This window comes from Rutidosis leptorrhynchoides, chromosome 8 (genome assembly GCF_046630445.1).
Source record: "Rutidosis leptorrhynchoides isolate AG116_Rl617_1_P2 chromosome 8, CSIRO_AGI_Rlap_v1, whole genome shotgun sequence".
Classification (NCBI taxonomy): domain Eukaryota; kingdom Viridiplantae; phylum Streptophyta; class Magnoliopsida; order Asterales; family Asteraceae; genus Rutidosis; species Rutidosis leptorrhynchoides.
The window spans coordinates 301,329,042-301,344,938 of record NC_092340.1 but is presented as its reverse complement, the minus strand read 5'-3'; the positions used below and the strand labels follow the sequence as shown (position 1 = coordinate 301,344,938).

The window sequence follows — 15,897 nt, the reverse complement described above, 5'->3', positions numbered from 1 at the left end:
ATATATATATATATATATATATTTAGAAACATATGTTATACCATATTGTAATGGTAATATAAGATTATAAAACAAATAAACATAATGAGTGTCTTAATATGATACAATACTTTATTTATAATCATTATTATTAGTATTTTATAGTTCAAAATTATATAGCAATTAGATTTTTATTGATCAACAGAGAGATTAATTTAAAAAATAATAGACATTAAAATAAACTAATATTATATAATATAATATAATATTATATTATGTTATATTAAAATTCTTTTTTTTTGGGTAAGGGTTACCCCAGGCAAATATTATAAATAATAACAAAACAGTACAACGATAAAGCACAGCTGCTACAAGAGACACTTGCAGCCAAGCATAAACAGCCCACTAGCAATCTACAAGCTATTACAGACACGAGAAAGCTAAACCCAAAACACTAACAAAGAGATAAAGCACACTCTATCCAAGTTGCCAGTCAATCTTCATTTGCTCAACCTTTTTTGAATTCTTGAAATTAGTCGCCGTCAACATCAATCTTACATTGGAGCGAATGGTTTCGAATAGCTGTTCTTCAGTTTGTTTGTGTTTCTTAAACAGCCTAGAATTCCTTTCCTGCCATATGTGGTATACAGCAGCACCAAAGCACAGTTTAGCCACAACCCATTCAGCTGATCTACCCTTTGCAGCCCATACGATAGAATCACGACACTCCTTCCAGCTAGAGCCACCAATATCAACTCAAATCAACCCCAATATGTTATGCCAGACCCGTTTTGAGAAATAATAGTTGAAAAAAAGGTGGTCATGAGAGTCCATGATGTCATTACATAACAAGCACTTTAAAATCGGGTTAGCTCGTACCTCCCACGGTTTTAATCTATCTTGAGTTTTAAGACGCTCACCCATCAATAACCACATGACAAATGCATGTTTCGGGATGCACTGAGAGAACCAAACCACTTCAAACCATCTAACTTTGGGAGCCCGAGGTCTAATCGACTCCCAAATGCACGCAACAGAACCACCACGACCAGAATTAGATTCACCCCTCCAAACCACTTGATCATCCAAATCGCTCAAATGAGGAGTTGGAATAGTGGATAAGGCTGGGAATTTTATACTCCAATCATGTGGCCAATTAAAGGAATTATTAGACACAATATCATTCACCTTATTAAGCTTATGGTAACCAGCCAATTCGATGTCAACAAAAGGAATGGAGTCACACAGGGGACCCAATAAGCACCAATCATCAAACCATGCAGAAGCTATCTTACCATTACCAATTTGATAAGAGAAGAATTGTCTCACCAAAGGTCTGATCCTAAGTAAACTACGCCAACTCCATGATGACCCGGCAACGATGTTGATGTCCCAAATATTTCTATCTCGAATCTTGTATTAATGTATCCAACGGACCCATAAAGATTGCTTAAGTGTTAACAATCGCCAAATGTGAGACGCCATGAGGGCCACATTCCAATACTTAAGACGTTTAATACTCAAACCGCCCTCCTCTTTTGGGAGGCAAACGTCATCCCACTTAACCTTCGCCTTACCCCTCTTCAGCTCACCTTGACACCAAAGAAAATCCCGCATCAACTTTTCAATATCATTAACAATAGCATCCGGAAGAATAAAATCCGAACACCAATAAAGTTGCATAGCCGTGAGAACCGAAATAATAAGTTGAACTCGCCCCGTAAAAGAAAGAAATTTATTCTTCCAATCATCGATTTTTTTTTCGCACTCTATCAACAAGGATTTTACAATCACGATACATTAGACGTGAGGATATCAACGGCACACCCAAGTATCGAATAGGCAGACTACCTTCTTCAAATGGTAGGATAGCCAAAATTTGGTTCTTTGTAGCCACACTAACATGAGAAAAGAAAGCAGTACTTTTCGGCATACTAGGAGCTAAGCCCGAGCAATGCTTGAACTCTTATATCGAATCTCTAATAATTTTTACTGAGGTGACATCCGCATGAGAGAACAAAAATAAGTCATCAGCAAAACATAAATTGATTATTTTTAATTTGTCACAATTCAGGTGAAAACGGAAATTATCAGATTGGACAACATTCCTCTTCAACATTAGAGTTAGAACCTCCATGACCAACGTAAATTAATAAGGTGACATTGGGTCACCTTGTCTCAACCCTCGCTTTCCCTTGAAAAAACCATGCAATTCCCCATTAATACTTATCATATACGAGGAATTAGAAACACACGCCATGATCCATTTTATCATTTTTCTCGGATAATCAAAACAGATAAGAGTAGCCTCAAGAAAATTCCAATCAACCGTATCATATGCTTTTTGGATGTCAACTTTAAACGCACATCTCGGAGTGCCGCGGTTCAAATGGTAATTTTTCATGATTTCTTGAGTTAAGAGAATATTATCTGCAATCCTCCTGCCCGGAATAAATGCAGATTGATTCATACTCACTACCTCATCCAAACTTGCCTTGATTCTTGCGGTAATAATTTTACTAATACATTTGTAAATCACATTACAACAAGAGATATGCCGTACTCAGTCACCTTGCTAGGGGCTCGGACCTTCGGAATAAGAGCAATGATAGTATTATTTACCTCTTTTAAAAGTTGGCCATTGATGAAAAAATCTTTAATAGCACGGGTCACATCGCTCCCAACAACCTCCCATGCTTCTTTAAAAAAGGTAGACGTATATCCATCCGAACCCGGGGATTTGTTGTCACCGATCCCAAACATAGCATCTTTAACCTCCACGTCAGTGATAGGACGAACCATATAATTTGCACTTTGCTGGCTAATTCTAGATGTAAATAACGAACCTGGGTCACGAAATTTCTCACACACTGAAGCGACTCCAAGGAAATTTTCATAATGAGTAACAAATAATGGCGGAACAACACTACCCTCTACCATTACATCATTCGCACCCATGACAGCTTCAATACGACTTCTATTCGTTCTACCTTTCACAACTCGATGAAAGTAAGCTGAATTACGGTCACCAACACGAAGCCATTCGATTTTTGACTTTTGTTTTAATAAGCTTTCCTCTTCTAGAAACAGTTGGTTGTAACTCTTCAGGGCAATACTCGCCTTTTCTCTACATCAACGAAGATCAGGAGATTCATCAAGCTCCTTTTGGGCATTTTCTAGCACCTTTCGACTTTGAATCACTTGTTCATGAATATCACCCTTGAACCACATAAGCTTCCTCATAGGCTTCTTTAAGAGATGTAACCTTTTGACAACACTATACATCGAATGTCCCTGGATATCCACGTTCCACCCCCTCTGAACAGTGCCTATAAAATCTTCCCTTTTAGCAATGGTGTTACTAAACTTGAAAGGCCTTGGCTTTCTTTCCATCTCAATAGGAATTTTTAGGACCGCAGGGTAATGGTCCGAAATACGATAAGGTTGGAAGATGACATAAGCATTAGTGTAGTTATTAATAAACACATCATTCGCCATCACCCTATCAATTTTTTTGAAGATTCCTAAAGAGGAGTTCGGACGTTGATTCCAAGTGAATTGAAAGCCACTATGATTAACATCCACCATATTAATAATTTCAATGCATTCCCGAAACTCTCTCATAGCCAACGTGCAGCTCGATGAACTAGCTGTTGACTCTTCAATTTCCAGAGAGACATTAAAATCACCAAGCATTACCCATGGCTGGATACTAACCGAACAACTATGATACTTCAGACTTTCCCACAGATTCCTTCTCTTAATATAATAGTTATCCGCATACATGAAAGAAACAAAACATTGTCATTTATCATCCATCGTCTTGACCACACAATGCACTACTTGGTCCGTCATAGCCAGAATCATCAATCTAACTTCATTCGGGTTCCAACCAATAATTATGCGCATGCCATGATCACACACTCTATTATTAGACAACCAGACCCAACTAGGAAAAACGAAGTTACAAATGTCATTCAACCTAGCAATAGACACATGGGACTCCAATATAGCATACACCGAAAGTTTATTACTGCGAACAACATCACGAACCTCCTCTTGTTTTGGGGTTAGGTTCAAACCCTTATGTTCCATGTAGCAATATTAATCATTGAGAACCCTTAACCCGGGAGTGCTTGCCCCCTCAGTAGGTTTTTTTGACCCCATAAACATCGATGTTTCATCCTGGTTGTCAAGAACATCATCATCTTCATCCCTCAGCTCCATTACCAATGTGTTTTTGTCACCATCTTCATTATCATGTAGAGCATTAAAAGAATTAGAAGTAGTAACACCTCCTTTGTTAGGACTAATATTCTTACTAGTTCCAACAGAAGGTTGAGAAAAGTTATCCTTTCCATCATCAGTTCGAAGCTTTGGTCTATAAAACAATTTCGGTTTCCCTTGACCCACAATATATCCTTGTTGCTTACCTTTGTCATTTACCTTAGGCTGTTTTTTATTAGCAACCTTCACAAATCCATCTTCTTCAACCTGCGTAACTTTAGGAGGAGCAATGCTTACAATTTTTGGGCATTGAGCATCTTTGTGACCAAAAACATTACAACAAGAACATCTCGGGGGTTTCCACTCATACTCAATACGAACCACATCAGACGTGCTTCTCTTACCTTCCCTATTCGGAGTACCTACTCTGATCGACTCAGTCAGCTTATTAGTTGCTGAAATCTCAATCATTGCTCACGCATAATTAGGATGACCCCATGATTCCAAACACATTGTACTAGTATAAGCATCCAACATCATGGGTCTCCCTATTTTTGAAGCGATAACACTTAAGCCAACCTCGGTATAGCCTGCCAACGGAATATCATGAAGCTTGACCCAAACTGGAACCTTCGTAAGGTCTTCTTTTGTGAGCGAGACATCCGGAGTCCACTTATTCAAAATAATAGGGATCGTGCGTATCATCCAAGGGCCATTTTGTAGCACATTCATCATCCCTTCTTCCGTGAAAACTTGAAGAAAAAGAAACCTTTTGCATTCATCATCATCTTTTTTATACCAAATTTCTTCCATGCATTCATCACATAGTTTTGGACCACAGGAAACGCCACCCTTCTACCCAGGAAATACCCATACAACGTATTATTGTATCTCTTATTTGCTTCGACAACAGATTTAACAGGAATCATAACATCAACGTCATCCTCCAAAGGTTTCTCCTGTTCAATCAAACGAAAATTCACAACAAGCTTCTGCACAGACCCTGCCACAGCGTTGACGTAGGATACTGTTGGTCTAACGGTGCCATTCTCTTTCGTAGTATCATCAGACTTAATAGCACTTACCTCCTTATCGAAAACAACAGGATTCTTTGTAGTATTTTCTTGCCCTTCATGCAAACCCGTATGATTCCCATCAACATGGACATTACCAGGGTGATCTTCTTTATTCTCTATCGTATCCCAGGAATCAACGCTATGCACTCTGATCCTATCATCATCCATCTTGCTCTAATCCTTTTTACTTTCTTCCTCAGCAATATGAGCCTGATTAGGGTTTGCTTCAGTATTCTCTGTTGAGGTTTTGCTTTCATCTAGCGTCGAGCCTTTATCAGATTCGTATTCCGATGACATATTGTTTTCATCTCCCTCCTTTAAAGAATCGCTTTGTTCTCCACCCACCTTACGATTTCTTAGCACCCTAGTTGCTGTATTCGGAGCTTTATTTTTCTTTTTACCCACCATGGTACGTAGACTGCCAGGGGAAAGAATAGTCGATAACATATCATGAGAAAATAGCCAGTAGCTTGCCAGAAATCAAAGATCATCGGTGAGAGCCGAGAAAGAACCGGAGCGGCTAGGGTTTTTGTTATATTAAAATTCTAACTGAATTAGACTTATATTCTAAAATTGAAAGTGAAACACATATGTTTTTGTAGTATAATGATGAGTATAAGCTTATAGTAGTAAAACGCAACGAGTGAAGGCTAAAATTGTTAAGACAAACGAATCCATCTAATTTCATATAATAAACACACACACACACACACACACACACACACACACACATATATATATATATCCAAAAGATAACTTTTATTCATCTTTTGCTGAGTCTCTAAAAATGAGAATCACCGATGGATTCTATAGAGTTCCTAAAAGTGTCTTGAATGAGCATCAAGCCTTGTATTTATAGCTGCTGGATTGACGGTTATTAAATAACCTCACATAGATAACCGCCCACTAAGTGAACCTTTCAGAATTTGACGGTTATGACTTGATACCCGGGCACCACGATTTAATCCACATTTCTTGACGTGGATTAAGATCAAGTCACCATGTAACTTTAGTCAAATGTTACGCTACGATATGCCAAAGCGTAGCGTAAGAAGTTACTTGTCAGAATCTTCATGTTGAATAGGTCTTTGTAAATAAATAGTGTAGCACACATAGTTAAAATTGTGAACTATACGAATTCCTATGTCAGACGCAACGCGTAATGCATGGGGTTAGACGTACATCATTATACTGATACTCAAAAGACGACATGAAGGACGAAATTGAAAAGTATACTTAACAAACAAATTCATGTTATTTAAGATAAATAAGTGTAGTTTCATATATTTTGCAAACATACTAGTTTTATTTTGTTGGAGTATCAAAGTTGATAAATACCCTTTTTAATGATAAATGAAACTTTAACATTTATATCTATATAAATAGTATATTATATATTATGTTAATTAGAGTTTTAAACTTAAAATTATAATGGATAATATAATTATCGATTATTATAGAATATACATATAATAAAATATAAATGCAAAAAAAAAAAAAAACTAGCTAATGGGTATGTACTTAATTTCTAGTTTTCTACGCGAGTCAAATCCCGTAATTAAAAACCACTTAGAGTATATCTCACATACTAGTTTATGGTAGCTTATAAAAGAATAAACTTATTTTTTTCATAAATTCAAACTAACAGCATTGTCTGTTAGGACTTTATTCAAGAGCTTATAAAAAAATATGAGCTCTAAAAGAATAAGGTCCTTTATGTAAAATAAGCTAGGTGCTTATGAAAGGTGAAATAACATCCTTACGCCTTATATATCATTATATATTCTTAATTCTTTGTCCTTAAATGTTATTTTACATAAATAAGCTTCAACTAGTTTATCAAACACCTATAAAACTTAAATTATGGTTTTTAATTTAAAATATAAGCTCAGCTTTCAGTTATGGATGAAAATATCCACCCGACCCAGTGAATATTCATCTGATCCACCCAACTATTGATGGATATGAATGATTTTAACGGATGTGGATACATATATGGATACGGATATGGATGAATCTAAATGGATATGGGTATGGATACTGATGAAAAACTTCCATCCATGGGTATATCAATTAACACCCGAAATACATAGTCATATATATATATATATATATATATATATATATATATATATATATATATATATATATATATATATATATATATATATATATATATACATACATACATACATACATACATACATGCATACATACACACACACACACACATATTTAATATTACAATTGAATTTACCATTACACATGCATTTTGTTTGCATTCATATAATAAATTCATTGTGTTATATAACAATAAACGTACATGTATATCTAATCATATAAACATATAAATTATACATTAAAATTGTCATTATCTATGATTAATGGTTAATACAACAAATTGTATTAAATTACAAGTTCTTTTGGTGGATTTATTGTGTCATGTTATAATTTTTTCGTTATATTACATTTTTGTTTTCATTATATATCAAAAAAATTTAACATTTCTTGAATAACTAATGGATATTCATTAACACGATTAATGCAGTGGATGTGGATATGTCTGAATGAGCTAAAATTAAATGGATATAGATGAACAAAAACTAAATGTATATGGATATGCATATATAACACCCCGCCAAATTCTCATATGTGGTAATCATCGGGTCCCACAGTAACAGTTACGCCCTTTAAATGAGACGTTTTCAAAAGTATTCGCATTTATTGATAAAAAGTTTGACTTAAAACATAAGGCTTCACCAATGAAAAAATACCATAAGTACCGTGGAAATAAGTAACAGTGTTTAATAAAATAAACAGTTTATAATGCAAATCATTAAAGTAGAGTCTTTAAATAAACATGAAGAACTTCAAACATATGTCATGCACCTCTAGGACAGGTGAAACTAGTCGTCTATGGACCTGAGATAAAACATGCAAAATGGACAAACAAATAATGTTGAGTGAATCTAGAAGTTTAAGTAATCAGTTGTAACTTGTAAGTATTAAACCACAAGATTTAGTATAATATATTTGTAAAAGTATATACAATCCAATGAGCACTTGAATATAAAGCTTTAACACCATGAATAGTCTACGACTACACGATTTCCCTTTACCCTATAAAATCATACACTTGATCATGTGTATATGTGTACGATGTAATAAGAACCACAGTAGTAGTGGTGAGGCTGCCAAACCTAACGGATCCGTCCCTATGATTCGAGCTTATGTAAGTAATTAAGATATTCAAGCTAGGAGTTTTTTTGATCACACTCGTATGTATATGTTTTTAAGTACTCATGTCCAACTTGTAAAATAGTTTAAGAAACAGCATGTAACTCATCCCAAAAGAAAAGTTTATATGGGACTGTAGACTCACCTTGAGTGCTCAACAAGTAGTGTAGTAACCATAAGTAAAGAAGATAGTGATGTGAAAAAAGTGTGCAGTGCTTAATTTGCCTTTTCAAACTTTTAAATTTATATAACCTTTATTTAATACACTTTTAACACCCTAAGGAGTAACAAGACCCGATCAGACATAGTATTTTAGGTTATCTTTCCAAGAGAGCGTAAATGCAGTTTTAAGTTGGTTTATTATGTAGTCTAGCTCTTATTAAAGAACTAGAAAATAGATTTTTTATGTTTTTGGTTTGTTGTTTATGTTTTGATTCTTATCTCTTAGGAAAGAGAAAATTGAAGATACGTTTTTGATAAATTAAATGACAAAGTTTTAAGAATTAAAGGATAAATAAAAGCAGTTATATGAACGAATAACTTCTAAGGGAATCATATTAGGCAAGTTTCATGACTTATATTAACACTAAGCAAGATAATAATCATAGACCAACTATTATCCCTAACCAGGTTAAGCTAAGTGTTGCATATCATTTAACAAGTAGGACTTAAAGCATATGCTAGCTATGTGATGTTCAAGGCTAACATCTTAATTCTTAGTGTTCAATTCAATTACATGATACATATCAATTTAATCTTATGATGAGGATTAATCAACATACAAATAGATTGACAAGTAAATATACTATTAAACATCAAGTAGATCAACTCAAGTTACTAGCTGAAAGCTAATCTTTACCTAGTTTTCATGCAATCATTAATCAAACACATCCAAACAAAGGTTCTTTGACTAAGCCTAACAATATCAAATTCTATTATATAAGTGTGATTCAAATTCAATAAGTTTATTACTACTAATGTTGTTTAACTTAATTGCATGCAATCCAATTACCAAGTTTGATTGACTAGAACTAAATGAGTAGAGTGAATCGAATAATAGATTGTTGGATTAAGTGTTGATCAACCCTAAAATCTTGTTATTTAATCATTAAGCATGGCAAAAAAGTACATTAAAACATAATAGATTCAAAATAGTTTAAATAATCATCACAAAAACATAGTTTATACAGATCTAGAAAAAACAAAAACTACACGGAATTAAGCACGAAGTCGGCGGCTTCATCTGATTCCCAGAAAAATTTTGATTTCGTCCACTGGTGTTATGCGAGGTGTATACAAAATAGTAAAATTTTTATTGCGAAATACTATTAAATACGATACAATTTTACACAAGTTATTTATTTATTTATTGAATGGATATACCTAAACCTTGCTACAACACTATAGGCAGTGTACCTAATCGTAGAGTAGTGTACTTTTTAGTAAGTCCGGTTCGTTCCGCAGGGAGCTAGCCAAGTTTAACGCTATATTTTTTTAAACTATATTTGTATATATATATATATATATATATATATATATATATATATATATATATATATATATATATAAGTAGTATTATTATTATTATAAAAGGGGGTTTTTACCGTTTAATAACCGGTTTATCGATTTTATGTCTTAAGTCACAATTAAAACCTAATGTAAAATATTAAATATAAATACAACTTAATTTAAAGCGTAAAGTAAATGACGATAAATAAAAGTGCGATAATTAAAAGTACGATAATTAAAAGTGCAATAAATAAAATGACAGTAAATAAAAGTGCGATGAGATATAAAATAAATGAATTATGCTTATTTAAACTTCCGTAATCATGATGTTTGACGTGTTGATTTTAATTTATTACCGTGGGTTAATTGTCCTTTGTCCTGGATTATTCGATATGTCCATCTGGTTTTTGTCCATAACAGTCCATCAGTCATAAATATAAAGTGTGAGTATCCTCGTCAAATTATCCTTATACCCGAAGTCAAATATTCCAACTAATTGGGGACTTAAACTGTAATAAGGTTTTAATACATTGTTAATGATTACACCAGGATATCGACTGTGTGCAATCCAAAGTTTTAATACTTTATTAACAATTACACCAAGTGTCCTTGTATGTAATCCACCCCTGTTTTAATGAGTCCATTGACTATTAATTCATTCCCGTGTCCCGTTAAATGAACGATTATTAGTATTTATAAATATCCCGCCCATCATATCCGATCGAGTGTATATGGTTATTTATAGATACGTCAAATTATAAATCTCTATATTAAATTAACGAACTATCATTCAATTAAACAAATATAAAGCCCATTAATAGCCCATAGTCTAATTTCCACAAGTGTCGATCTTTTGTCCAAACCCCAATTATGGTCCAAAGCCCAATAACCCCGTCTTTAATATTTAGTCTAACATCATGATTACTTCGATTTAAATAAGCATAATAATAACTTAGCTATGAGACATTAATTTAAAAAGGTTGAACATAACTTACAATGAGTATTAATTGCATAGCGTTACAAGGACATAGTTTCGACTTACAAACTTAAAACATTCGCTAACATAACCTTATTATTATTAATTTTAAATTAAAATTAAAATTATAAATAATATATATATATATATATATATATATATATATATATATATATATATATATATATATAGATTGAGAATTAGAGAAAGGAAAAGAAAAAGGTGTAATTATTTCGTCCGAAAAATGCTTCAATTTATAGATGTGGCCAGCTACAGTGAACCATGCGATCGCATGGTTTTAAAGCCTCCAGGCCATGCGATCGCAAGGCAGTCTTTTCCTGCTCACACATGATTCCAAAACGTGGGCTGAGCGTATTTATTTAATATATAATATAATATATATAATTTTATATAATTAATTATATATTATATTATATTCTTGTGCATTGTTGACTTTAATTTTAGCTCCGTTGCGTCGCGCGTTGATAGTTGGTTCATGTCCCGGTTCCGAATTTTCGAACATCCTTGCGTACTGTTTAATATCTTGTACTTTGCGTTTCGCGGCTCGTACTCTTGTAACTTTTAGACGTTTCTCATCAATAAATTGAACCACTTGGATTGTAGTTTGTACTCTTTAGTGTGTTGGTCGTTTGCATCTTCAAATAGTCGAATCTATCTTTTGTCTTCACCTTTTATTATTTAAACGAATATCACTTGTAAATAGAACAATTGCAACTAAAAGCTTGTCTTTCTTGAAGAAAAATGCTATGAAATATATGTTCGTTTTTAGCATTATTAAATATTCCCACACTTGAGCATTGCTTGTCCTCAAGCAATATAGAACTTGAATATAACTTTACTAGAATCACTTCTTTATTCTACACACTTTCTACATCAGTGATTTTAATACGGCGGTATGAACAATGGTAGTAACGATGTGGTTTACAGTCCCACATGACAATAAAAATTTAGATCTTTTAAGGAAATTGGATCTTTATGAAAACATTTGATCTTTTTGAAAATTCAATCTAGCTTTTACCCTAGATAAGTTTTCCGGAATAACCCTTCATCGGTGTTTGCAAATTGTTTTTGTGGGTTTTGTGGGTTTCAGATTTAAAAATTTTAGCTCAAAACTTATGGTTTTGTGTCACTCACTTGCTAACCTTGTATTGGGAAAGCAACACGTCCAGTTTACTTGCTCCGTATATTACCTTTCGGTAAACTACCGTCCGGTTGTAAAGGAAAGCGTTGAACAAGCAACTGTTAAGGCAATGTCCCGTGACATGCTTTTGATTATGGTCTATATCGTGTCGGATGCAATTACTATCCTTTGTAGGAGCAATAGTAAAGATCACCCTATAGTTTTTCGGTCTGGCACAAGGTCCTGTCTTCGACCATGCTATGTAACCACCGTTCTTACGGTTGACACCCGATTTGGTTCAGGTGACCTAATGAATTCCAGGTGAATTCCTAGGATTTTACGTTCAATGGTAATGAACGCATTGAAAATAGGGTTTTCAAAAAACAAATCGGTTTGTAATTTAATCAAAATATTTTCTCGTTCAAGCTCGAGTTTAGATATCATCGAATTCCATGAGTTTGTAATTCTCAATCTTTAAGGTCAATCCCAAGGATTGAGTAATATCAGGCTTAAAAGCTGATTTTTGATCTTTAAGGAGATTATCCATTCTGGAGATCTGATTCATTAGTCTTATAAGCTAATTTGCACGATACCCCCCATTGTGCGAGACAGATCCCCTCATGGTCAGGATAAGTCTGACCACTTGGCGACCCTGTTTGATGCTGAGGTCCGTGGATTTCCAGCTGATTTTCGAGAAAACTTTTCAAGGTTTTTCGTAGACTCTACAACTGGTCTGGACGACAACTTCCTGACCTAAATCAAAAAGCGCGTGTCTTTTTCTCGGAAGACTTTACTTCCTTTTAAATTTCATTTATATTACAATAAACTGGGCAAAACTGATTAATATTGTCCAAAACAAAAGTATCTTCAATTATTTGTACAAAAATATGTGATATATGTTTTAATAACTTGGTAAATTTTTTCCACACTTGGCTTTTATTTTCCTTTCTTTACCTTTTTATTCTCCTCTATTCCATTTTAAATGAATTCAAGCATTTTGAGTTGTTTCTCAATTTATGTTCATTCCGAGGTAACAATAATTTCGGTGTTAACACCTAGTTTTATCGTTCATAAATATGTATAAACATGATTTTGAATTCATTTATTTAAAAATTTTAAAAATTTTACTAGAATTGGGTAGTCAGTATATAAGACTAGGGTTGTTCTTTATTATCAGAGAGCACTAGATTCTAATACAACTACTGCATTACTAGTATTTTTAATGGTAACCAAGTGTTTAAATTAAAATTTTAAAACCCGAAAGAATTTAACCCCTTCCCACACTTAAGATTTTGCAATGCCCTCATTTGCAAGAAATCAGTAACAATTTAAATTATTAAGGGTGATTAGCGTAAAAAGATGATTAAAATTTTACCAAAGTTTCCAAACATATTGTTGTATGCTTTGAATGATAAATGGTGCACTTCATTTGTTCATTCCGTCTGTTGTTATTTCACATATATTTTGCATTTTGTCGTCAAAATTAATAGCTTTTGCTGAACTTAATGTCAGTCTTTGAAAATGCACTGTTTTACCCTGTTGTGTACATGAGATAAAATACATACAATACAAATATAAACATGCATGGTAATTTGAAATGGGACTTAATATCACAATTTCAAATTACAAAAATGAAATATTAGTATACAATAATAAAAATATTAAACATTACATAAAAGTATCAAAATGTTAAGTGTTTAACATAAATAGATAAAAATAATAAAAGATAAGAAATCACCAATGGAACACTATTGATTTGGATAGGGATTCCAATTCATATAGTCGGTCGGGTTCCATTGTTGGTGATAGGTGTCCTGGTAGGCTTGATTGGGGTCGTACAGGTCATAGGGTGGTCGCATGTCGGGCTGATGTGGTGGATAGTAAGCAGGTCGAGTCGGGATGTAGTTATTTGGTACCTGATATGATAGTTGGCTCATGATTTGGTGCTGATGAACTTTCCAGCTATCGTGTTGGCGTCGCCTGGAAGTCTCATACTCATTCGCTACTTGCCACTGCTCATACTGACGATGCCTATCCTCATTAGTCATTTCTACCTCATCTATACACTGGAAAACGTCAGTAGCACTATCCCTAATGACATCCCTAATGTCATCTGCTTCCTCCACCTCCTCATCCGAACCCCTCTCTACCTGTAGTTGGTGGCCCTGATATGGTATTTCCTGATTGCGTCTCCTAGTCAATACCTTTGCACCTTGATAGACTTGCAAACCTAAAGTCTCGTCTTGTTCCCTAACCACCATAATTGGACCCCCTTGTTCCCTATCTACACCTAATTACTCTCCAATGAGAGTAACAAAAATACCTCCTCCTATTATTCCCCCGTCCTGTATACCTTCCACCATTTTGGACAGATGAAAACCAACACAGTAGGGGATATTAACAAAGCTTCTAGTGTCTCGAATGCACTTAAGGTAAAATAAATCGTGTAAGGTCATTTTCTCCTTGTTGTTACCTCTTTGTGTAATCGAGTTTGCTAAGAATCTATGTATTATACGAAGCTCGGCTTTATTAATATCTAAATAGGAGTGTCTTCCTCCCCGCGTAAACACATTAAAATTTGACATACGCCTCCAGATGGCGTTAGTGTCAAAATTTCTATCTACCCTCTCACCATGATAAATCAAATTTGTACAATCAGGTGATAGTAATTTAGCGGGAGTGTAAATCTGTAAAGCCCTGGCCATGTCCAGCATGGACATCCTGTACATCCTACGGCCAAGTAAAAATCTAAGAAAACTCTTATCGTCTAACCTACCTACATCCTTATTAAAAGCTATAGTACTCATTAGCTCAACACACCACTCTTTATATACAGGCCTACGAGTAGTAAATAAACATTTCCAATCGGAAAAAGAAGAGCTGCCATACCTTTGAATTAGATGCTGCCTAACTGGGTTAGCTAGGTGGAACCTTTCCAAAGGCTTCCAATCTATTACCCTTGGTACTTCTACATTTTTGGTCCAAAGCTTAAATTTGTTACTTTGGTACGTCGGGTAATCTCTCCAACTTCTATCAAATCTTAAATTGGGATGCAACTGTTCTTCATGAATTGTTGGGTGTTCTATTATATGGTGAACGGGAAATACTACGTAGGTAATAAAAAATTGTGGTACTGGTTCGTAGTATTGCACGTGTTGATCATAATGTTGTTGTTGTTCAGGTTGTTGTTCCGGTTCATGATATTGCATCTCTGGCTGTGGTTCCGGATCAGGTTGCCTAGACGATGATTCACCGTCCGTATCTGTATTTCTCTGCAAAACACATTAAACACAAAATTTATGCATTCAAATATGCATTAGTGTTAGCAAAATAACAAATTAAAACAATTACAATAACATGTTTAATCTATATTAAACTTATACTCATTTTCATATTTTTATCAATTCTACACATTTTCAAATAATCATATATGAAAATGTTTACAAAGTTCATAAGCTTTTATCTCAAATAACATGTCAAAATAATCATTACTAGCAATTAAACAAGTTTCAAATGACATTTATATCAAATTAATCAAGTTCATGAATTTTAGACTTAAAAAGTCCACTTTAATTTTCAAAAATCATGTTTAGGATTAAAGTTTGGATCAATTAACAACCTAAACATGTTACACTACTTAATTTAGCAATAATCCATAACAAAAATCGGCCATAACCTGTTTATATCAAAAAACCCCAAATTGCTCAAGAACACAAACCCTAGATTTCTAAAAATTTTGAAGTTTTTGGCTT

At 33.9% G+C, this 15,897-nt stretch overlaps 1 protein-coding gene across 1 annotated transcript; it reads right to left on the bottom strand.

The window, feature by feature from the left end:
• Positions 1-456: 456 nt before the first annotated feature.
• On the bottom strand, positions 457-1,662 carry LOC139864351 (uncharacterized). Its single transcript, XM_071852929.1, has 3 exons — positions 1,417-1,662; positions 836-1,269; positions 457-715 (listed from the first exon to the last, which is right to left on the bottom strand). The coding sequence occupies exons 1-3, from the start codon at positions 1,660-1,662 to the stop codon at positions 457-459; spliced, it is 939 nt and encodes a 312-aa protein (XP_071709030.1).
• Between the last annotated feature and the right edge of the window lie 14,235 nt (positions 1,663-15,897).